General features: G+C 37.7%; 3 protein-coding genes and 1 long non-coding RNA gene across 6 annotated transcripts; all 4 read right to left on the bottom strand.

The window, feature by feature from the left end:
- Positions 1 to 7906: 7906 nt before the first annotated feature.
- Positions 7907 to 11471, bottom strand: LOC147515652 (uncharacterized). Of its 3 annotated transcripts, none has more exons than XR_015210774.1 (4): positions 10981 to 11471; positions 10618 to 10740; positions 8363 to 8688; positions 7907 to 8208 (listed from the first exon to the last, which is right to left on the bottom strand). It is a non-coding gene; the product is annotated as an uncharacterized LOC147515652 (long non-coding RNA). The 3 variants fall into 3 exon arrangements; XR_015210773.1 differs by having other exon boundaries at positions 11059 to 11471; XR_015210775.1 differs by having other exon boundaries at positions 11223 to 11471.
- An 8254-nt stretch (positions 11472 to 19725) lies between these two features.
- On the bottom strand, positions 19726 to 20520 carry LOC147515651 (uncharacterized). Its single transcript, XM_086592998.1, has one exon. The coding sequence runs from the start codon at positions 20518 to 20520 to the stop codon at positions 19726 to 19728; it is 795 nt and encodes a 264-aa protein (XP_086449124.1).
- A 2099-nt stretch (positions 20521 to 22619) lies between these two features.
- Positions 22620 to 23551, bottom strand: LOC147515650 (uncharacterized). The gene is made up of 3 exons (XM_086594493.1): positions 23205 to 23551; positions 22853 to 23114; positions 22620 to 22771 (listed from the first exon to the last, which is right to left on the bottom strand). Exons 1-3 carry the CDS (start codon positions 23439 to 23441, stop codon positions 22632 to 22634), a joined length of 639 nt encoding a protein of 212 aa, XP_086450619.1. The 5' UTR covers positions 23442 to 23551; the 3' UTR covers positions 22620 to 22631.
- Positions 23552 to 24082: 531 nt separating this feature from the next.
- LOC147515649 (uncharacterized) lies at positions 24083 to 25102 on the bottom strand. Its single transcript, XM_086592997.1, has 2 exons — positions 24736 to 25102; positions 24083 to 24669 (listed from the first exon to the last, which is right to left on the bottom strand). Exons 1-2 carry the CDS (start codon positions 25100 to 25102, stop codon positions 24083 to 24085), a joined length of 954 nt encoding a protein of 317 aa, XP_086449123.1.
- Positions 25103 to 25825: the final 723 nt, after the last annotated feature.

Below are 25825 nucleotides of genomic sequence, written 5' to 3'. Positions count from 1 at the left end.
CAACTCTTTTTTTTTATACCACCATCTAAATTAAAACCCCAAACAACTATATTTTGCACGTGAAATAAAATTGTTGGACATTCCAACAACTATAATTCAACATTTTTTTTTAGAAATAAGCTAGGGTTAAACAAACCCCCACTTCTATTGCTCAAGAGATTTGTACAAAAGATGTTCCAGTTGCGTCTTCCTCGATCATAACATATAATTCATTTTCTAAATGAGGAACAACAAATAACAACGAAGGAATTGAAGAAAATCAACATTTAGACTTGCTATAATTCAATGTTAAAAATGTATAATGTGAGTCCATTAATACATGAAAACAAAAAGTCACAAACTCTCTATCGTAATAATTCTCACAAATCTTAGTTCTTCAACCTCTTATTTGTTTTTTAAATTATATTTCTGGGTTCGATTTGCATATTTATCAAATGAAATTGCTACATGTCATTAAATATTGAAGTTCAAGTTTAAAATCTACAATCCACTTCAAGATTGGAGTATATATATATATGGGCTCGCTATGTCGACATACAAAATTGACATACTAAATTGACATACGCAATCCTACATATCTACATAATGAACTAAAAACTAATTTTCTGGGGATGTAATCTCTACAACATGGAGATCATCTCCACAAAAAATCAGCTCCTTTGAACATTTCAAACCTTACAAAAAATTGAGTTCAAATTAGAAATTTATCTGATGGTCCAGAATTTCAACACTCTTTTGACAAGACTAGACATATCCGATTGAGGTGATTTTTTGTGGAGATACTATCCATAGTAGGTAAGTCATCTCTACAAAAAATCAGCTCTTAGTTCAATATGCAAATATGTTTTTGGAATGCGTATGTCAATTTTGTATGTCGACGAATGCTTGAGCCCGATATATATATATATATATATATATATATATATATATATATATATATATATATATATATGGATTTTCAATTAAGATATATATATCAAATATTATATATCAAAATATATATATGGGGTGGGATAGAGGCACCGATTCTTGTAGCCACATTATGGGCATGATGAATCCAAAACCATTGATCAGAAAGCAAATCCTATGGACATAGTCTACTCTACATTACCAAATCGAAATAAACGAAATTTCAGAAAAACAAAATTTTTGCGAAACAAAAACACGAAATAAACAAAAATCGTGTTTACCTTCTTCTCCAAAATTAGATCGAGAATTTTTCTACCCTCTTCTCTCCGAATTCACGAATGGGTTCTCATTTGCGTAATATATGTTTGATGTTCTTTTTGCTTCTTTGCGTAATAGATGTTTGTTGTTGCTTTGCTGATTTGAGGTTTTTGAGTTAGGTTGTTCTTTGCTTTGCAAGAAGCTGCTTTGAAGCTCTAACATATGATAACATTCTTCTGGGTGAGCAAGTGTGTTTGCAATAATTGATAGTTTATGGAAAAGCGGTGGTAATGTTTTATTAGGATGTTTATTGCTTGGAAATCTAAGATAATGTTCTTCATGTTAAGCCATTTTCCCATCATCAACGTCATTCTGTTATCTATGGAAACCGCTAAGGACTGATCTCATTGTTAATGTTGTCGATAGTTGAGTTTTTGCTTACGTTTTTAGTGTTACGTTTCCTTGACCTTCATTTCTGATTTTCTAAAACCAAGATCTATTTATTTAGGGTCGTTGATTTTGTTCCCCTTGGACTTTACGTGATTGCCATGCCGGTTTGCCAATGGAGTATTCAACGCTTCATAGAAGGATATACGTGTTCAAGCTCTTGTTTATTGTGGGTCTCAAGCGAGAAGTGTGGAACGATAAACATGATATGATTTTTAAGAGTACGATAGAGTTTCTACAAATTGCCATCTTACTTCAATTTCACATTGTTGCGAGAATCATTGAATACATGTAACTGAAATTCACTACATATTTCGACTTATTTTGTTTAGTTGGGCCACAAATGATGATCGACTACCAAGTCATCAATATATCGATGTTTTGTCCCCCTAATCGGCTATTCTCGTCCTCTTTGATTACAATGAGTCGAGTGATCTATTAATACCCATTCCATACGGTAGTTCTTATCGTGCTCATTCGATAATTGAACCATACTATTGATGCATCGACCAGTAATGCTAATAATAATCAGAACGATTTGCGTGTGGTGCCAAGTAGAAAGAGGCGTTCCTCTTAGTGAAGCTTTTCTTGATGCATGATAAGTGGTTGGAAGACAAGGGAATTAAGCACACAAATTTTGTTTGTTGTTACATGGTCTAACTGGGATTGTCGTGTGATGTTAGAATCGAAGAGTGTCGTTTTAAGAGGATCAGGAAACCTCCCTACTTCAACGGGTAATTCTAATGAATTCTTTAATCCCATTTATATTTGAATCATTGTGTATGCGTATTTTTCAAGTTGTATTTTGAATTGTTAACCTCTATAATAACCTTTTCAGAAATACAACATTTCATTATCAAGAAAGTGCAAGACATCCAATTACAACTTTTGACAAAGATGTGATTTTTCAATTAAATTGAAATCTTGTTGTAAACATAAATGATTTTATCATTACACTAGGTTACAAGGTATTCTTTTGGTCATGACCTTAGTGAGAAAGGGTTGACAAGACAATTTCAGCATACTATTGATATGTACGGATCATCACATAGCCATTGATGTTATGACTTTTTGAGGACGGTATCCCTAGGTATTGGTGCCACTCGTTAGGCAAACCTTTTCTTTTTCTCGGGTCTTTAAAGCTGCATTTGTCGTTAATGGACAACGACAACTATGTCCGAGTCCTTTGGGGCCTGCAAGATTAACAACTATTAGCCTAGTTCTTATCGGGACCAACAACGTAATCCATTCCCATTAGACAATATGGGTAAACAAAGATCAAGATGGAAACTACCTTGAACCTGAATTAGCTTCATATTTGCTTCCTCCAAAGTTTTTCGACCTTTTCTTGAATTGCATTTTGCACATGCTATGATCTACAAGGACACACAAATGTATAGAAAGAAAGGTTCTTTGGAAAATGTTAAGAACGTAAAAAAGCAAAATGTAAACAAATGTAAGAGTGTGAAGAATCCCTCTTGAGCGTGGACATTAAAAAAGCACTTGCATGCTTCCTCCCACATACTCTTGAACAAGTAATGAAACAGAAATCTACTTGACATGCTTGCTTTGTTTACATCATTACAACATACATCTTGTGTGATTTAGAAATCATAGTCACAAATGAAGATTAAAGTCGTGTTTCAACTGTAGGGAAAGTTACCGATGTTTTACTTAGGTTGAAACAGCAGAAACTAAGCCATGAAACCCACACAGAGCAAAGAACTTTCTGTTAGAAATCTACCATCAAAAGAGTTTACTCAAAATGCAACATATGAGGTTTTTACCAGATTTTCCCATTCCCATTCTCCACCACGTGAAATTGGCGTAACATGGTCAATACCGGTCGATCGGGCTCTCGCGTGAGGAACAATATCTATGAAGTAAGTAAGAAATAAAAATAAAAAACGGGTGATTACGGTTTAAATTCTTAAACCTAAAATTGACAATCCAGATTTACTTAGAAGTAATCATAGTGAGAGAGCACAATCAAATGAAATTTTGAAACCTTCAGATCACTAGTGATTGCAATCAAACCCTACACCGGTCTACAATTCAATTATTTCACTAAATTATCTAGAGATTTAACATGTTTAATTGGTTTATTTTATCGACAAATGAAAGCATCAGGAAAAATATATTCTTTTCGACCGAGGTGTTGTCTTATTCTTCTTCTCTTGACAACTCAGAGCAGATTTGGTACCGAAAGTAGGAGAGATTGAACTCCAAAGTAAGTTAAACTGAATTGATTGGAATAAGGTAAGCAACACCGTAAAACATATAACTAAGAAAATATAAAATAGATGCCGGGGAAGTAATAACACATATAGTAATATAGAAGAACAAAATAAGATTGACCTATAACCCATGAGCACTTTTCATACAATGTAGGAGGAACCATTTGGGTGAGTTTACATACCCTCAAGGCAATTTGGAATATTGAAGGAACCATCGGAGCGAAGTTTATCCGATCGTAATATTCTAAAACATCACTGGCGGTAATATGATCATGAACCCAATCAAAAAGTGGAAATAAAAGAGTGAAACCAAAAGACAAGTAGAAGTAAAAGTGATGAATTGTTGAGATCTTTAGACCAAAAGCATCGTATCACAAGATTGCATTTTTAGGTCGTGCTTTCAGAGTGAGTAGTGTATCGACAAACAAACCAATGCTAAATATTGGTCTTGGAGAAGATTAAGGTCCGGTCGGATCTTGGAAGGAATCTTGGAAATCAAGGCATTATTTAAACCGGCAGTTGATAAATTGTCGTTCAAATTTAGGACAAAGACATCGGTCGCCAGAGAAAGAAGAACAACCGACACAAACTTCATTCTTATGTGGTAGCGAGTAGGTCGTTAGCAACTCTTTATAAGAGAACTTGTGGAAATTTCAATGAAGTTCGAAAAAGAATGAAGTAATCGATGCTTTTTTCATGACCGTATATTGTATACAATAGGACATAGAACCACCGTCGCAGAGGCAGAGTGCCGCCCATGTTAAAATGGCCTCGAGCGAATTTTATTAATAGAATTTTTCATACATTTGTTTTTAAACACATATATATACACTCCAGTCTACTCCATGCGCTTTTCGGCTTTTAAAAGCCCTGTCCACGACACAAACCAAGCTTGCTTGAATCCCCATATATTACAAATGAAGAAGGGAAATCGCGGGAGAAAATTTCAAACTTGAGTTTGTCAAAACATTGCAAACACGTAAGAAAAAAGAAGCATAGTGATTGGAGGAGATGAAGTGGAGTTCGAAGTTGGAAAGCCTTGGTTTGTGTTGGGTCCCTAAGCATGTAAAGTAAAATGGTGGTATCCGGTTGTTTTTGAGAGTGAGACGGACAAGGGCTGGATTGTGAATACTCGGATCAGTATTTGTCTCAATTGTGTAGTGAAGTAGATTGTCACCTTGGACTTTGACCACCTCAAGAACCATTACCAAGCTTAAGCAAAAACTTCGAGAAATGACCTTTAGCTTCACTTATGGTTGCTAGGTGGTCGCTCCTTGCTCTATTACAAATCAAACTGAATCTAGTAAGCTTCATTTATCAACACACCTTGTCTATGAATTCCAAGCAAATAGCACGCTTCCAGCAGACAACATTGATAGGCCTAGCACAAGATGAACACCATCAGACACGTTTTTCTTGGCAATACATTGGAAAATAAACTAATTTAGGATCAAACTATAACTCTATAAGCACTTATATATGGAATCTAAAAATTATATCTTGTATTGCAAGTCAACTTTATCATACAAAATCCACACTCAATTGAAAGAGGGGAAACACCACTTAATTTCTAACAATGTCAGATAGCAAATATCATTTAAATAAAGGAGAAAAATACTAAACAAAGATCGCTTATGAGCATACAATACAATTCAACACTTCCAATATATTCACTAACTTTCGAACGTAACAAAAAAAAAACAAAACAAAACAAAAGCTAAGAAACCTCCCGGCCAAAAGGAAACTAAGCAAAAAAGAGATATATTGGGGGTAAGCCCGCAGAGTAGGTTGTCTAAAACACGATCAATGCAAACATCTTTGGCAAACTAAAGTGCAAGATAATTTAACCATCATCTCAATCAGCAAAAGGAAAAAGGGTACTTAAAACCTATAATGAAAAGCCCACAAGCAATTTCCTTGATCTATCGGGTTCTTTAAACAAAAGATTAACATTTTACAACCCGAGGAATATACCACAACCAACAAGAAATCAAATCGGATGTAACCGGCTAAATTGAAAAGACTTAATCAACCTCCTCAATCTTGGAATTCTGGAGAGAAGAGGGTAGAAAAATTTTCGATCTAATTTTGGAGAAGAAGAAAAACACGATTTTTTGTTTCGCAAAATTTTGTTTTTCTGAAATTTCGTTTATTTCGATTTGGTAATATAGAGTAGACTATGTCCATAGGATTTGCTACAGATCAATGGTTTGGATTCACTGTGCCCATAATGTGGCTACAGTAACTGTGCCTCTATCCCACCCCTATATATATAGACCTAATAATTAAGATATATATATCAAATATTATACTTCACTCTCAATTAAGAATCCGATTTTCATTCTCAATTACACTTATCTGGTTAGCACATCTTTCATTCGTAGTATTAAAACTACTAATATTTAAGCTTATTTTATTTAAACAACTCTTCCAACAACCCTTTTTCTAATTACTTATACAACATTGTTTGTATTTTAGCTAAGTAGATTTATTTTCATTTTAGATGATAGAAAATTTGAATGATTATGATTAGGGAAAAGAACATGCTAATACTTTTAATTTAGATGATAACATGAAAAATGATTTGGATGTAGACGTTAATATAGACGTTCCGATAAACCAACCCCCTAAAGGGAAGGTTTTGAATTTGTTCTTACCGCAACCAACGTTCTAAGGATAGAACTTTACTACTTGAAGAAAAGAAATACGCGAGATTACTCAGAAAGCAACCCTTGTGCTCAGGTTAAAATGCCAAGTCGGTCGAATTGCAATATATTTTCGAAGAGTAGTTTCTGCATCGAGAAATCTTTCCGGTCGAAATTCTGAAAGTTGAAAGTTGAAACGGATGTTGATGAGAGTTCTGATATCCATGTCTCAGAATCTGACAGAATTGATTCTTCTCAGGAACCATTACGTGTGATGGATTCAAAAGCTTCATAAATTTTAGGAATATTACGCACACTTCATATGTATACTTGATTTCCGTTACATGCCAGGCTTTAAGACAAAAATACTCTGTACTCTTAGATTTGAGTCTGCGCCATTCAATCACATGTGGGGAGTTAAATCAACTGCTAATAATTTGGATAGGTGCGACCACTTGCCTCACCTTTTCTTCAACCTCGCCATATGGATCTATTCCATCCCGTCGCATACCTTTTCTTCTTGGCGATGCTCTCAGAGATGCAGATGCTTCACTGCTTCAGGTCAAATAGGCAATCTTGATTTTATACCTTTAGGAGCTGTATCTGAAAGACAGGACAGTTTCAGAGCACGTGTCGTGATTGAATTGGATGTTGCCAATGAGGCAAATGCAGAAAACGGGCAAATTATTCGTGGACAACTTCAGAGTATAACAGTTGGCATCGAAGATATGTTTCTAAAAGTTAGTGTTCCATCTCATGTCCTAGAAGATGCTTTAGCTGGTTATTACTCAGACTTGTTCAGTGCTTTGTCTGATGCATGTGATAGTTCTTCAAATACTGGACGAGAAACATTTCCACTCCTCAGGAGAAAGTACCTCAGACTGATATTTCTAACCTCGTCACAAAATGCATCAAGTTCTTTTAAGGTTAGATATTTTGCAATAAGCTAATTTTTGGAATGATCTTCCTGTCTAGTCTACGACATTGCTCCCTTCGGGTACTGGGTATGTCTCAACAGTCAACACAGACAAAACCCAACTATTGACACGCACATAACGTCATAGGGATATTGGTTTTCAGGTAACACATTAATAACGATTAAAAAACTTGGCACCCTTCGTTGTAACCGGGAGGGGGGGGGGGGGAGCACTTATTAGTGTAGTAAAGGATGGTGGGATCATCAAGGACATCATCTGGAAGGATGAGATAGACGTTTCTGTCGATGTCAATTCCTTGTTAACTGATTTTGATATCAGTCCTCTTCAGCTCAAGTATATGTACTATGAAAATGGCAGAGAAAGTCATGTAGGCTTCAGGAAGAGAAACATGGGATGCTTTTTCATTTTGATATTTTTGCCACCAGGTTTCATCTCCTTTTTCATATGGATGTATGTGATATTTCAACATTAGTTCGGATAAGAACTGATCATTGGCCTTGCCTAGCTTATATAGATAATTACTTGGAAGCATTGTTTTTGACATAAAGAAAATTACTGCTTTTTCATCGCTGTCTCCACATTCTGTTGCTGTACTGTTGACCTCTGGAAAAAATGCACAAAGCATAGCCCTTCTTAGTTCGCATTGGTGATGGATCCTCCTATCTCCAGGAAAATTTCATCCTAATGACCTCTCCCAGCCGTAAGCTCTCATTTGTGGTAGGATTCACTCTGATTCTGTCATGAGAATTAGAATTGCATCATTCCCCCAACTACCTAACAGAGAAGAAAAACGAAAACACGTCAATTTTCAGGTGCGAAGTAGATCTCAACTTTTTCTACCAAGGCAGTTCCCTGGCTCCATTGAACGATTTCCAGCCTTATAACCAAAGAAAAGAGGCCAACTTCAGAAACATGAGAAAGTAGTAACCTTTTAAGCTATCTCCGCTCACGAACTCTCCTCGACACTGCAGGCGACCCTGAATCAAGTGAGTTTCTACCCCTTTTTTCTGCATTAAGCTTGTCTCCCACAGGCTCAGACGCCGACTTCTGTTTCCGCTGGAATTCTTCACCATACCGCCGCCACAGGGATTCCCTATCTTTTCTCGGCATCTTTGAAAGTTTGAATACCTAGGATCAGGCTTTAGAAGACGTTTAGCTGTGGACCAAGAAGTGAGAGCACTTTTTGCATCTCCAGACACTTGGGTAGGAGGTTATGACCTCAGCTAATAGAGTTTGGAACTCACGTGTGCATCTCTGGAATATCCAATTATGAGCAATAACTTAGACTCAGATCTCAATTTCAGTCAGCCAACAAATAGAAATATATCATGGACAGAGCAAGTGTTATTGTAGGGATGTCCAAACCGGTACCCGACCCGGTCTGAACCCGATTTTTTGGGTTTTGAATGGGTCGAATCCGGACCGATTTTCAGCGGGTCAGGTTCGGAGTCGGATATTTTGTTGAGAAGTGTGACCAAACTCTATTCTAACCCTATATTTCGAGTACCCGTCGGGCTTGAGTTAGAGTTTCAGGTAGGATAAAACCCGATATAAATGAAGAAAGAAGACAATAAGAAATTTTATTTGAAATATATATCTACATTTTATTCCTTTTTCGGCTATCCACCAATCCTTCAAACAAAATAAAACTTCTAATGAATTTGAAAGTAATTATCATCTATATTCGGACATAATTATTTGATATGATTTAAAAATAGATGAATTTAGAATAAACTATAAACACATGATCACGTGCAATTACTAAAAAAATTGAAAATTCCGACATAATTTTTTTCATAATTCAATATATTAAATAACTCGTCATTATAAATATGAATGAGATCATAATCCAAATATTTATCTAACTCATTCTTTTATATGAGATTAGTAATATGCAATTGATACTGGATTTGGGGTTCGATTTCGGTCCGGGTTTTTTAGCCCTTTTAACAGATTTAGGGCTAAATTATCGGGTCGGGCTGGATTTAGAGTGTGACCAAACCGTACCCTACGTATTTCGGTTTGAGTTCGGATTGGGATTTTATCGGATTTGGACATATTCGGTGTGGATATTTTGTTCGGATTTTAGACGGATTTCGGATTTCGGATAAGATAGACATCCTTTGTTATTGTGTGATTGTGTCAACATAATATGATGAAAGAGTTGATAAATCCTTTAATACTTTGCATGTGACAAAGCAAGCGTATTTCCCCATAAATAAACAAAGCAATTACAGTTCAAGAAAGAATAATGAACATAAACATCAGAACTGTTGTATCACATGCTGACATCAATAAGGTGAATACAAGAGCAGACTGAAAGAATCGAACCATTTCCCTAACCAAAAAAATTAAAATAAAAAATAAGACAGTCAAACTATAGGTGACTTCGGATTGGATTGGATCTAAGGCTTGCGGATAACAAAATCCTTTGCAATTCCGATCCAATTATTTTAGGATCTACAAATATTTTTCCGAAATCAGAAATTTTAGAATTTTAGAAAATAATCAAAAATTTCGGCATTGGGAAAAAGTTAAGCAAAAAATCAAACTAAATCCTCTTTTCGCATCCATTTTGTACAGTTAATGCAATTCATTCTTCAACCCTTTTGAACATGTTAAAACATTTATCCAACAACCATTTTGAACTTGTTAAAACCTTGATTCGGTAAGCATTTTCAACATGTTAATACATTCATATTCGTTATGTCCAAAACAAGTACATTACAAGTAACGTTCCAAACCTGTTAATAAAGTATAACTAAAACATAACACCAAAGACCGACCAAACTAGACTTAATTAGTATCATCGCTTTTGATTTGGTTGTAAACTAAATGTGGTTATGATTTAGTTGTTAGTATATGAAATGGAAGGTTATGATGTGCATATGTTGCAATTTATAAGTTTACAAGATTTCATGAAAAATCAGAAATTAGATTTTAAAAACTTATCCAATTCCGATCCGATTATTTTTCGGAAAATCCAGATATGGGAACACAAATATCAGTGCCAAATTCAGAAAAATAAGGATTGAATTTTGGGAAGAAAGTGGCACCCCTTGAGTCGAACGATAAGAGAACATCTAACAGTGTGAACAGCAGTTATTAGAGCCAATAAAGTACAATATAATTGTGTTAAGTCTTAACAAATAAATTAATTAATGAAAGAAGTGGCCTAATTACCTCAAATAGTATTTTGACGTGCTCCCTGAACAGTTTTTCTGTATCGGCTTGATCTAAATCGGAGGTTGTGGCACGTCCTTGGGGATCTTTCTTCAATTTAGGCTTTGATTCCCTCCAAGATGCCTACACAATACAGGGAATCACAGGAATTACACCAAAACATTAAGTGACTTTGGAATGCAGAACTTTGTCTCCCTTTAAAGTAAAAGCAGTATATATTCCGAAAGAATAAGAGGACCCAGGAACACAAGAACACAGAGGAAGAGAGAGGGGAGCTCATTCAGGCGTAACATATTTCCTCTCTTCCAAAAGAAATGAATGGAAAACAAACCATTGTTGGTTCTATCAAAGCAGAGGACTTACTACAATTGTTTATATCAAAGACGCTAACAATCATTTGAATGAAAGTGGAAACTTAAGACTTGATTTACAATGTACAACCTTAGATTTTCCCAAAAGATCCACCCCATTTAGGATAAGGCTTTGTTATTAAAACTCCAAGTTAAAGAATGGAAACAATGATAGGACATGCCAACTTTGTGTTTGCAGGGTTAATCCAACAGGAATGGATCAGTTGACAATTGAGATGTGATTTTCCCAACTACCTGCGGATCTTTAATTGTTTCCACAAGTAAAGCTTGGTATGAAGAAACAGCCTCCTTTCTGCGAACTTTTAGTCTCACTCTCTCCATTTCTTGTTCTTCTCTTTCTTTTCATTTCTGTATCTCTCGCTCCCATTCCTTCAGTTTATCCTGACAACCATTGTAAGTGTGCATGATAACATCAGACAGTTATTAAAACTTTTCTCTCTATTGTGTGTTATGCTTGCAAAGGGGCCATCTTCTCTGTATCCTACCAATCTGTCCAGAATATTTAATAAAAAGCTCATATTGCAATTTCACAGATTTGAATATTATGTATATAGTTATATATGGGAAAGAAACGGATAGACAGAGAGAGATTGCAAGGATTTTTTCTTTTTAAGAAGGTAACTTTATTGGCCTCATTTCACACTCACTTTCAAAGAAAACCATTTTATCAAGGAAAATATATATTTATTTTATAGGGATCAAGCAAAATAATCAGAATATTAATAATGATACTTCCAATATTGTATAATACTTATAGGAATATGCTTACTTGTTCCTCCCTTTTGGCTTTTGCAGCTCGTTGCACTTCGTCCTCCGCAGCCCGTAGTTCAGATATATACTCATTAAACAAAATCTTTCTATCTTCATGCTTAGCCGATTTGTATCTTGGATCACTCCTTAGGCTGTCCTTTACCTACACCAACGGAAAGTCATAAACTCCACCCAAAAGATAGAAATAAATGTAACCAAATATGACGATGTAAGGAAAAGTCATAAACAATGCAAATTACGATTGCAATTAGATCAAAATCCTGTTGGTGTTATCCCTCACATGAGGAGAGAAACGGAGCTGATTCTGAGAGGATTTGTCAGAGCGCACCTGCGCTCATGCCGTGAAATCATTCCAAGGTGTTGAGCGACCAGCGCTTTCGGATGAAAGCGCACCCGCTCGAGTTCCGATGTTTTTTGCCGACCCGCCCGTGTCTAATTTTTTAAGGGCTTTCGCTACAAGAATCGTGAAATTTGGTTTTTGGAGATAAAACCAAAAATCAAGGTTTTGGAAAACCTAACTAACCAAGTCAGAAGGATTGGAATCCAGACTAAAACAAAGAGAGAGAAACCCAATCTTGAAAGCTATCAAGATTGAGAGATAACCTTTCTGAGAGATACAACCCTCAGAAAGAGATAAGAGTGATCTAGTAAGGTGAGAGACTGAAAGGAGAGATTGTAATCTTCCTTCCCACTTTATAAAGAATTAGCTCTTGTGGAAGTAGGCACCATTGGCCGAACCACGGTAAATCTTTGTTTTGTGGTTTGCTTTTACTGCTTTACATTATTATTTGTTGTTAATAGTTGTTTAGCGAGTTGGGCATGTTAGTATAGGTAGTTTGTGATATTTAGAATTTGTCTGGAGTTGAATTGTGTTCAAATACAAGTTATCTTTGTAGTGGGGAATCGATTGGTATTGGTATAATCCCCAACAAGTGGTATCAGAGCCTTGGTTAGAATAGCCTAGGGTGTTATCCGAATCTTGGTCAGAAGGTGTTTGACGAAATTCCTGAGAGAAGATTTGAGGTTAAATAACTTGTAGAGATGGACCATTCCGTGAACATTCGCATGATGAGTCTGAATAGGAAGAACTACACCATCTGGAAAGCCAAGATGGAAGACTTGCTATACTGCAAGGACTTAGCACTTCCCATTGAGAATGAGGGAGTAAAACCGAGAAAAGTCGATGAGGCCGAGTGGAAAAAGCTTGACGAAAAAGCGATTGGATACATTTGATGATGGATTGACGACGGTGTCTTTCACCATGTGTCCTAAGAGACTACGACCTTCGATCCGTGGAAGAAACTTCAAGACTGTATGAGAGGAAGTCGGGTGGAAACAAAGTGCTAGTTGTTAAGAAGTTTGCGCATTACACGGTACCAAGAAGGTTCTTCAATATCCGAAAGCATCTTAATGAAGTACGAATATCATCAATCGATGCATTTGATGAAGATCAATTTGGGAGACGAAGTTGAGGCTTTGTTTCTATTAGGCTCTCTACCCGAAAGTTGGGAGACATTAGCGGTTTCTCTACATGGAGCGACCAAGGATGGAATTGTTACCATGGAGATGGCTACCACGTCTTTGTTGAATGAGGAGACTAGAAGGAGTGCAAGAAAAGCTCCTCTTACTCGAGAGATCCTTTTCACGAGAAGGGGGGAGAGGTCGAAACGAAAACCATCTCGCTCTAGAGGTGATGACGTATAAATCTAGGGGTGAAGCTAGAACTCCTAAGGCAGAGAGGCAATGTTACTATTGTGCCACCAAAGGCCACTTCGGATATGAGTCGCGAACAATCGAAGAGGGATGAGAAGAATAACTGTGTACATGAAGACATGGTGCAGAGGAATGGAAACATAGGCAAAGATACTACCGCACTAGTCGACGACCTAGTGGGAATTGTGTCGATTGTGGTGTGTCTTTGCCTTAGTACCTCATGTCGATCTGAGTGGGTGATGATAGACTGAGAGCATCCTATCACGCCACAACCGACAGGGATTCTTCACTACCTACAACCGTGGTGAATATGGTGAAGTAAGGATGGGTAAATGGAGTCTCGAAGATTATAGGCATTGGAGATGTTCATGTAGAAACCAATGTCGGCTACACCTTGACATTCAAGGATGTAAGACATGTCCCTGACATACGGTTAAGCCTAATTTCGGTTGGGAAATTAGATGATGATGGCTTTGTAAACTCGTTTGGTAACGGGTATGAAAAACCGAAAGAGAGGTTCCATCAGAAGAGCCCGGAGGAAAGAAAAACTTGCTCTCTTTACAAAACACGAGGCTAGTTTGTGTAAAGCGCGAAGCGAATTAACGCGCGTAAGAAGAAGCTTCATCCGAATCGTGGCATAAGAGACTATGTCACATGGGCATAAAAGGGATAGAAGTTCTTGCTAAGCAAAAGGTCGTGCCAGACATTAAAGGTACACATTTAAATACATGTACTCATTGTTTGGTAGGAAAGCAACACGGTGTCTTTCCAAAGATTCCCGTCTCACGAAAGGATTAACCGTCCTTGAACTAGTGCACACGATTTATGTGGTCCTATGAGAGTAAAGTCCCACCGGGGAGTTTTCAGACTTCTTGACATTCATTGATGATCGGCCAAGAAAGATATGAGCCTATAGTCTGAAGACCAAGGATGAAGTACTTGGCGTGTTTGAGAAATTCCACAAAGATGGTGGAAAGAGAGACTGGGAAGTTGTTGAAGTGTATTCGCTCAGATAATAGGGGTGAATACATTGGGCCATTTGAAGAGTATTGCCAGAGTCATGGGATTCGTCATGAGCAGACCGTTCCCAAGACACCGCAAACAGAATGGAATAGCAGAGAGAATGAACCGCACCATTGTAGAGGATGAGATGCATGCTATCTCACTCTAAGCTACCTAGAAGCTCTTGGGTAGAAGCAATGCGCATGCAGTAGTGCATGTGATCAACCCGTCGTCGGCAAAGCCTACGAATAGTGATTATCGAGGAGAGAGTATGGTCAGGCAGAGATGTTGATTATGGATACTTGAGGGTATTTGGGTGCGGGGCATTTGTGCATATTCGAAGGATGAGAGATCCAAGCTTGATGACAAAGCCAAGCGGTGCATTTTTCCGGGTTATGGAGATGAAAAGTTTGGTTACAAACTCTATGATCCGATTAACAAGAAGGTAATCCGAAGTCGAGATGTTGTGTTCTTAGAAGACCAAACCATAGCAGACTTTTGAGGAGGGAGAAGCTACGAGGCTTTCACCAATGATCTTGTTGATTGAGAACCGAAGTTCCTACCGTGGAACGTCGCGAGAAAGGCATTGAGAATGCAGAGAACCATGAGTTTGGAGCTCATGATGAGAATCCTATTGCTTTCATGATGGGATAGAACCTATTGGTATAGAAGATGCAGATGAGATGCATGAACCACCACCAGAGCAAGCGCATGCATCCTCCCCGAGGCACCCGCCAGATGGGGCAAGGAGGTCGACAGAGGGAGACTAGCTTCAACCAGGTATCCACCACATAACGCACGTGCTACTATCGGATGGTGGAGAACCTATATACTATCAAGAGGCACTTGAAGCGTACGCACAAAGAAAAGTGGTTGAAGGCCATGCATGACGAGATGGATTCTTTGCATAAGAATCACACTTATGAAGTTAGTTGAGAAACTCACGGGGAGAAAAGTTCTCAAGAATAAGTGGATATACAAAGTCAAGCATGAGGAGAACAATCCTCACCCAAGGCACAAAGCTTCGCCTTTGTTGTGAAGGGATTCGGTCAAAGGAAAGGAATTGACTTTGATGAGATTTTCTCTCCTGTAGTGAAGATGACTTCTATCCGGGTGGTATTGGGTATGGCCGCAAGTATGAACCTAGAGGTTGAGTAGCTAGATGTTAAGACAGCTTTTCTTCATGGAGACCTTGAAGAAGATGTCTACATGGACCAGCCAGAGGGGTTTGAGGTCAAAGGCAAGGAGCACTTAGTATGCAAGCTGATAAAAAGCTTGTATGGGTTGAAGCAAGCACCGAGACGATTGGTACATAAAGTTTGACTCCTTTTTATGGCGAAGCAAGGATACAAGAAGTCCGCTTCCGATCATTGTCGCGTTTGTTCAGAGATTTCGGATGGGGATTTCATAGCTATTATCTTTGTATGTGGATGATATGTTGATAGTTGGCCCAAACATCAACAAGATATCCAAGATGAAGAAAGACTTGAGTAAGTCCTTTGAGATGAAGGATTTGGGTCAAGCAAAGCAAATACTTGGGATCGCGGATCACTTTCGTGAGAAAAGAGTGGGAAGTTGTGGCTTTTCAAGAAAGCTACATTGAGAAGGTGTTGAAGAGATTCAACTTGGATCAAAGCGAAGCCCGGTCGGTTTGTCCGCTTGGTGGCCGGCCCGCGATGACCAAAGAGATGTGTCCTAAGGGTGAGCATAAGCAGAGTCAGATGGAAAAGATTCCTTATGCATCCATAGTGGGCAGTTTGATGTATGCCATGGTGTGTACTAGACCGGATATTGCTTTCGTCGTTGGTGTTGTAAGCAGATTTCTGTCAAATCCGGGTAAAGAACATTGGGAAGGTGTTAAGTGGATATTGAGATATCTCAAGGGCACTTCCAAATCGTGTTTGTGCTTTGGTGGAAGTAAGCCCTTACTTGAAGGCTACACTAATGCAGACATGGCAGGTGATGTTGACTCGATGAAGTCCACCTCCGGTTATCTGGTTACTTTTGCAGGGGGAGCAGTTTCTTGGCAATCAAAGTTGCAAAAGTGTATTGCCCTCTCCACTACGTAGTGAAAGTATATTGCGACCCACCGAAAGTGTTGCAAAGAGATGCTATGGATGAAGAGGTTCTTCGACTTTAACTAGGGCTAAAAAGTAAAGCAGTTTGTAGTTCTATGTGATACCGTGTCGGCTTATCCACTTGAGCAAGAATGAAGTTTTCATTCTAGATCCAAGCACATACACGCGTTATCATTGGATTAGAGAAGTACTTTCGAAGACAAGCATTTGTATATCGAGAAGATCCATACCGACAAGAACGGGTCGGATATGATGACCAAAGTCTTACCGAAAGGTAAGTTTGATATTGTTGTGCTACCGCCGGAATGGTAGGAGACTCCTCCTGTTGATTTGGAAATTGCATAGAGGTATCCTCCCTCACTGTTCGGGAGGGGGAGATTGTTGGTGTTATCCCTCACATGAGGAGAGAAAGGGAGCTGATTCTGAGAGGATTTGTCGAGCGACCAAGGCCAGAGGAACACCGCTCATGCCGTGAAATCATTCCAGTGTTCAGAGCGACTAAGCCTTCGGATGAAGCGCACCAGCTCGCCAGTTCCAAGATTTTAGGCGCGACCAGCACAAAGGGCGCACCCGCGCCCAAGTCTAATTTTCGTGGGCTTCGCTACAGTAACCGTGAAATTTGGTTTTTGGAGATAAAACCAAAAATCAAGGTTTTGGAAAACCTAACTAACCAAGTCAGAAGGATTGAAATCCAGACTAAAACAAAGAGAGAGAAACCCAATCTTGAAAGCTATCAAGATTGAGAGATAACCTTTACAGAAATACAACCCTGTAAAGAGATAAGGGTGATCTAGTAAGGTGAGAGACTGAAAGGAGAGATTGTAATCTTCCTTCCCACTTTATAAAGAACTAGCTCTTGTGGAAGTAGGCACCATTGGCCGAACCACGGTAAATCTTTGTTTTGTGGTTTGCTTTTACTGTTTTACATTATTATCTGTTGTTAATAGTTGTTTAGCGAGTTGAGCATGTTAGTATAGGTAGTTTGTGATATTTAGAATTTGTCTGGAGTTGAATTGTGTTCAAATGCAAATTATCTGTGTAGTGGAGAATCGATTGGTATTGGTATAATCTCCAACAAATGTACAGCTTCATGTGGGTGAGTGGGTGTTGGTATATACTTATCTACTGCTTTGAGTTTCTGATAAAATGTGAATCTCCTGAAGAATCCTTATTTCTGAAAGCTACGAAGACACAAAAATGATTTCTCGCAGAGCATTTGAAACTTGTCAATGAAAAAAATGCTGCACTGAAGCACCTCTTCTTACTAATGTGCACACATTTCCAAATGAATCAGATTATCTACCCTATACAGTTCCTTTCTTTTTTTCATTTTTTTTTTTGACACTCGATACGTACATACTCTGTTGGCTTGAATAGGAACTTAATAAACAAAAGGTGTTATCAAAACTGGATGCTCCACGCGGAAGTTAAGAATTGCTCTAGAAAATACGTCAAGATATTCTGTCCAAAAGAATGCAACTGCATGCACTTCAAATCTTAAAACATGCTTAAAGCTTGAAAACTGCAAAAGAGCACATTACCCTGGACCAAGGACTATGAGAATCTATTTCCCTTTTGTCCAGAAGCATGGACTTGAAGCTTGAGGCAGCAGCTTCCCTAACTGCTTTGATCTTCTCTTCAGCTGCCTTTTTTAGCGGTAGCACCCTGCAATAAATGTGGAAAACCATTTATGTTGGTACCATATGAAAGGAACATAGAAACCACACTGAATGCATTTTAGCAAATCTCCTTCAACGTAATCCTCGAAATGGCATTGCCTGATTACTGTCTCTAATCAGGCTATTTTCCACCATGGACATTTTCCTAGCTTGTGCCTACGAGTTAGTCTCTGATTGTATACATGCCACATGAACAAGGGTGACATGTAGAAGGCTTCTTCCTCACTGTTGCACACCTCGTGGAATGCATACCTTTCATTTAATAGAACCTCTCGCTCCTTGCGGTCCAAGGCCCCGAACCGTGGGTCACTACCCCATTTCTTTTTGAAAGACAGGTACTCGGTTTTATGATCAATATCCTGTAAGGTGCAAATACGGTCAGTTAGATTTCTAATGCTTCAACTTTCAATTAAGAACTTTTCCTCATCGAAATTTTCACTAGCATGAAATTATAAGAAGTGATTTAGATAAGTTTTTTTTTTTTGAAAAAGTTATGGGATTAAGACAGATCCCCACCGGTTTATATTGCAAAAGGGTAAACTTTACAAGCCTCCCTAAGAGTTAGATCATTAAAAGGAGGCACACAAAGACGCAAATCGACATACTATAAGCCTAACATACCTGAGATCACTAGACATGCTACAATCGAACCCTAAGAAAGTAGAGCTAGGAATCCTACTTCCTAGTCATGATTTCCTTTACAATCTTAGGATGATCTTTCCTAAGATGAGTCTGCGCTTTCTCATAGTTACAAAAGAAACCTTCGCAAGCACAACACACATAAGTAAGTCCCGAAGTGTCATCCCAAAACTCTTTTTTGTAGTCCTCAAGATGTCTCATCTTTTTGTTTTTGGTTAACGACTTAACCTTCTTCATCATTGCAAGTGTAGGCTCTATTTCTCCTGAAGAACGCTCTTGGATCCTTTTACTTCTTTTTGGCTTCATAGTAGTCCATTGATTCTCTAAGACGCCGTGATACTTTGATGTGCTCTTAGGCAATGCAAGCGTTGGAGCCCTTATATACGTATCCCCAAACAATTCAGATTCACTCTCTGAGAGATCATCTTCTACATCCTCATTTCCAACAACTAACCCTTCATACATGTTTATTTCTCTACTATTTGGGAGTTGGTTAAGAGGAGTAACTCTTTCTTTGGTGCCTTTGTATTGGTAGGTCCAATACAAGAGAGGTATACTATGCTCTCTCGCTACCAAGTCTCCCGAGCTCCTAACAAGGAGTGTTGGAGTGGCTAAAGAAGGCCCCCCGCCATCGGGGCTGACTTTGTTCGACTGGGCCAGGACTCCATGTAGTTCAAGAGTGAACTCGTGAGGATACCACTTGTAAAGAGGGGCTAGGTCTTGCAGCTGCAATATTGTCAGAGGCTGAGCTTGGAACAACATCAGGAGACATGTTAGTGATCGCAACTATAGCAAAGAAATGCATTCAAGAGAATTCGCGAATCAGAAAGTAAAGCCAGCAATTTCGGAGATATTTCAGAATTCGTGAATCAGAGGGGGCTTCGGGGCGTTGTCGGCGTTCCTAAGCGTAGGCGGTGTCGTCTTTTCTTGAACTCCTACATTTCTTGGCCTAGGGACCCAGACCTGAGGTGGGGAAGCAGGGCATTTGGTTGTTGTATGCCCAAACCGACAACAAATGGTGCAAGAGGGTGGCTTCCAAGGGTACTCCACATCCAGGTACACATAGTTACCCCCGAGTTTGAGTTTTACCGATTTGGGAAAATCAAAAGACAGGGAATGGTTCTGTGAGACCTTAGCAAAGTCGAAGTCTTTTTTCTCCGATGTTGCGCCCGTCCATCTGAGTGGCTCACCAATCAAGCTGGCCAAATATGAGAGCCCATTCTTAGTCCAGAGTTCTTTTGGGACTTTGAAGATTTTTGCCCATATTGGTACGGTGTTAGTATTGTTCCTTTGCCCTTCAATCTCTGGTGACCAAGACCTAACTACAAATATCTTCTCTGCAATGAAGATAGGACCACCTTCCAACACCATTTGTTTGTCTTCAATCATAGAAAACCTAATGAAAAACAAGTCTCTGTCCGTTGTTATCTCCATAGATCCTTTGATTTTCCAGGTCCTTTCAAGAGTATTCTTTACAAAAGGGAATCCCATTATCTTATCTAAGAAATACCCTACCAATGTATCTTTCCATTCATCAATACCTTCATCAATAAGTTCTTGCGGGACAACTGCTGCCCCATCCTCTATGATGGGAGAATAGCTATTTAAATTCGTGGTTGCTGTAGCAGCTGAGTTCAAGTTTTGGAACATCGAACTCCAAAGGAATGGTGGAGGGGGAGAGAGGGGTGGGAAGCGGAAGATGAAGCCATATCGAAAAAGTTGACAGAAAGCGATCAAAAACCCTCTTCTCAGTTGGTCTGAAACTGACCAGAAAAGGAAAGAAACTTGATGAAAAGAAGATAGGATCGCGAAACCTAACTAAAAAGTTCTATTTTAGGAATATAGGCACACCAGATCACAGGGTTAGTTTAAACTTAAGTAATCCCTTTTCTCTCACTTAAGGTCCCCATGGGAGCGGAATTAACATCGGTTTAATTGAGGAGCGGATTCAGATAAGTTAACCACAACCTCTGATGCTTCTTCCAGCAACTGTCTGAAACCCTTGCGCTGCTCTTTAGCTCGTGTCCGAACATAGTGTTCAAACAAAGATCTCCGAGCAGAATGGCTAGGAACCGCCTATGAAACGAAGGTTCTACAATAAGTGGAACAGTAGCACGTAAACTTCCATATGCACAAAATAGAATGACAATGCATTTTAATAAAAAATCATTTATAGATGTATTCATTTAACCATTATTCTAATACCGTAGTGTATTCGATTATGAAAATGTTCTTCGTCAATTGCACGGAACCCTCCGATAGTGCTAAAAAAGAAGGATAATTCATGATTTTAGGCTTTTCATAACCAAATGAAAAAAAAACAGGAGTACCAAAAGTTAGTTCAATAGCCATTTTTCCCCTAAATTTTTTTACTCAACATCGTATTTGAAGATGATGCGCACTCATACATCCCATGTTTTTTTTGGTAACTATAGACTATACAACCCATGGCATTGAAAGTGTGTGACTACAGAGATCCATTGTATTTGAACAGTCAAACATACAATGGGCTTACTGCACAAATATACTGTACACAGATTAACGTAAGAAAAACATAAGAATCCGACAAACCTGCCACAACAGTAGCACTTATAGAAAGGCCCAACCTTCCCATACTAAGTATTCAAATCTTTAGACACCAACTAACCTTAAAACGTGGATCGAATACCATCTTTGCAGTTCTTTATCCCACTTCGAAAATGGTGCTACTCCACGTTCTTTAAGCATCTCCTTGGAAGTTGATAGGAAATTTAAAAGCCTGAGTTCCCAAATTATAAGTAATCACTTCTTATTCTAGGATAGGAATCTAGTAGCAAATGTTTACCAATATATATATATTCCAACTCCTAAAAAGACATTAAATAAGTACCAAACTAAGTACCAAATCTAAAACAACCCACAACTTCACCTACAAAATAATTTAAAACCTAATTTTTTGTGGATATGATCTACTAACCATAAAGATCATCTTTACAAAAATACAAAAAATTCAACTTGTTTGACAATTTTTAACATTGACAAAAGATGATTGCAAAAACTCGACATTTCTGGACCGTTAGATGTTTTTAAAAAAATAGACAACAATCTTTATCTAAGTTAGAGGATATCAAACGAGTTGAATTTTTGAAGAGATGTTCTTTATGGTTAGTAGATCCAATGTTGTCAACTCCTGAATCGAAACGGGAATCGTTTTCCATTTTTACCGAATCGTAAATTGTATCGAATCGTAAATCGTAAGATTCAAGCCATATTATATATAGGAGTTGTAAAATTTTTACATATATAAATATACCATAAGAAAACTACTAATCACTTGTTTTTTCTTATTTGCATAGCACTTGAAGAGTCAGAGAATAGTTCTCCCATCATTCACAATGAATATAAGCACATAGAGACCATTCCATCAAATCATCAACAACAAAGATAGTTTATTTCAACAAAGAGAATTTATGTGTTATTGAAACTAGTGTTGTAATGCTATTGAAGCTAAATGAATATATCACTGTAATGAAATTAGATTTTTCAAAGATTTTTTCAATTACTTCTTCTCAATAATATAACAAATTTTTATCACCAAGTCTCACAAAAGACAACAAAACAAGAGTTTGAGAAGACAGTCTCTACCATAGACATAGAGTATTTTCTTTTTAAAATGACAAAAACATACTACTAAGTTAAACTTAAATAACCATAAGGCATAACTCATAACACACTCAAAATTCTAAAAGACACTAATCATCAATTCTCAATTTATATATTCTTCAATCATCATCCATGCTAGACACATCCTCATCACTTTCGACTCCATCATCATCATCATCTTCACTTGTGTCTTCTTTCTCGTTTTCAACTTCTTGGACTTTCTCATTTCCTTTATCTTTCAACCTTAAATCTCTCGGCCCTATAAAAAGATTGAAAATGTTTAATTACTTAAAAGAACATTATAAGAAAGACTTAAATAGAAAATTTTACACTTTTTTACCTCTCTTTTTCTTCTTTGAACTATCCCCAACCTCAAAGCATTCATGCACATCCATCCATGAATTATCGGTGGGAAGACACGGTGTTTCCTTTTCCGTGATCCATTCATCATCCGATTCCATATCTTCCAAAGAGATTGGATCATAAGAGTCTCCATTCTCAACTCCTGTCTCTTGCCTAGCTTCCAATTGAAGATTGTACTTTACATACACCAAGTTACTAAGTCTTTGTTGCTCCAATCGATTTCTCTTCTTCGAATGAACCTAAAAATATACAAAACCATTATGAGACATAGAGACTAAAAGATAGCTAAATGCCTATTGAAACACTCAATAAGTTTGGCTCTCACTTACATGATCAAAGACACTCCAATTTCCTTCACAACCGGTGGCACTACAAGTACAACTCAAAATGCGAATGGCTAAAGTTTGAAGTTCCGGACAACTCCCTCCATAAGTGTCCCACCACAATGCCGGTTGCTTCTTATCCCTCAATTGAATAGCCATGGCACTACCAAACAAGTCTTCCGCATTGTGAAACTTCTCAAGTTGTCTATCTACCTTCAATCTCATTTGAGGTGTTGGGCACATAATTTCAATGCATTGGATGAGACCTTTTTTAACTTCATGGTCGGCTAGAAAAGTAGGTGAATAATAAAATCTAAAAAAAAAAAGTATGCAAAAAAATCCAAATAAGTGTTAACATAAGAAAAAACATTACCTTGTGCATTAAAACAAATATAAGTTATGTAGTTAACTTACGTTGGATTAAGATAATATGCTGCCGCATGGAGAGGTCTATGCAATTGATAGTTCCACCTCTTTAGAACAATTTCCAAAACATCATGACATCTACTTGCTACTCCCTTGAAGTTGCTCAAAATCTTTTCTCTTGCTTTGTCCATTGCCTCATAAATGTAACCCATGGCCGGCTTGGCATCCCCATCAACTAGTCTCAATATTTTCACTAAGGGAAGCACACACTTGAGGCAATACTTGATGGCATCCCAAAAACGAGCATCCGCTAGAACTATTTGTTGGACATCATACCCAAGAGAACCTTTCTTGGAAAGAAGACTATCTTGCCATTCTTGACATGTAAACAATTGTTTTAATCCCTTCTTGCAAGTATGGATGCTTCTCAAAGTCAAGTAATTAGTTGCAAACCTTGTAACTCCGGGTCTAAGCAACTCTCTTCCTTTTGTACAATTCCTCATCTTGTTTAGAACCCATCAATGCATATATATGAACACTGTTATTTTCCTTGCTTTTGAGATAGTATTAATATGTGTAGGCAACTCACCAATATCTTGAAGCATTAAGTTCAAGCAATGGGCGGCACATGGGTTCCAAAATATTGTCTTCCTCTTTTCCATCAACATTGCACCCGCACTAAGATAAGCCGAAGCACCATCGGTTACCACTTGTACAACATTCTCTTCTCCAATTTCTTCAATAACACCATCTAAAAGCTCAAAAAGATAATCCCCACTATGAGTCTCATCCGAGGTGTCAATATACTTGAGAAAGAAAGTCCTTTTGGGACTATTGACAAGAAAGTTTGTGATTGATCGATTCTTTCCATCGGTCCACCCATCCGACATAATGGTACACCCTTTTAGATTCCATTCTTTCTTGTACTTTTCCATCAAGTCCACTTTAATTCTATTCACTTCTCTCACTAAGAATGTTGCCCTCACCTCATGGTAACTAGGTGGCTTAAATCCATTCCCAAACTTAGCAACATTTTGCAACATCTTGATAAAATAGTGATTCTTGACCAAATGGAATGGAAGAGCATTAGCATATAACATCCTAGCTACATCCACACAAAGATCATCTCTATCTTACTTCTTCTAAATAGAATTCAAGGTAGTTGTAGTACCGCTGGATTTCTTTTTTAATGGTTGAAACCTTTGAGCAAAAACATCTAAAACAAGTTTCCTTTTCTCACCTACAAGTTCCGCACCCCCTTCTTCATCTCCACCATCATACTCATCACCTAACAATTGTTTTTTCATCTTATATTCCTCTAACAACTTAAAGAAAAACTCTTTTACACCACTTTCAACTTTAGCACATGCACCAACATTTTCATGAGTACAAGCTAAATGATGTTTAATTCTAAAAACACCTCCGGAGTACTCTTTTCCACAATAGTTGCACTTAAGTTTTGCCTTTTTCCCATCACCCACCTTAGTGCAATGTTTCCATGTAACATCATCTTGGGTTTCTATCTTTTTCTTAGTCATGTTCAAATAGAAAACTAAAGTAGTAAAGAAATATAGTAGGAAAAGAAACTTTGAACTTCACCTTAAGAGAAATGTTGAAAGCTTTGGAGTATAAGAAAAGTAGAAACCCTAATAGAAATCCCCAAATCTCCATTCCACACTAATAATACTCTAATTTTCGAAATTTCTGAAAACATGGAGATATAATGGTTGAAATTTCTGAAAAAAGGCTGAAATTTCGTTGAAATTGGTCTAATTTTCGGAATTGAATGTGGGCTAAAGTTATATGGACTTGACCCAGGTCTTATTAGGTTGGGTTGGACCTGACCAGGTCCATATAAGTGATATAACCAATAAAATCCTTCGTGGCTTTGTCAAAACAAAAGAAAAAAGTTGAGAAGGAGGAGAGTTATCGAAAAAAAAAAAAAACTTACCTGTAGAAGTAGAAGTAGAATTAGAAGAAGAAGAAGAAGTAGAAGTAGAAGTAGAAGAAGAAGTAGTAGAAGAAGAAGAAGCACTAGAAAACTTACCTGTAAGTTCTTTGATTTCTTTCTCTTTTTTCTTTCTTTTTTCTTTTCTTTTTTCTTCATTTCTTGATTTGTAACTGTTGCTATTTTTTTGAATCGAAGGAATCGTTATTATTTCTGATTCCTACGATTTTGCGATTTGAATCCTGATTTTGTAACGATTTCTGTCATTAACGATTTGTTGGTACGATTCTGATCTTTTTGATTACGACTCGAC

Source organism: Coptis chinensis, chromosome 2, assembly GCF_015680905.1.
Source record: "Coptis chinensis isolate HL-2020 chromosome 2, ASM1568090v1, whole genome shotgun sequence".
Classification (NCBI taxonomy): domain Eukaryota; kingdom Viridiplantae; phylum Streptophyta; class Magnoliopsida; order Ranunculales; family Ranunculaceae; genus Coptis; species Coptis chinensis.
This window is presented reverse-complemented; position numbering and strand designations above follow the sequence as displayed.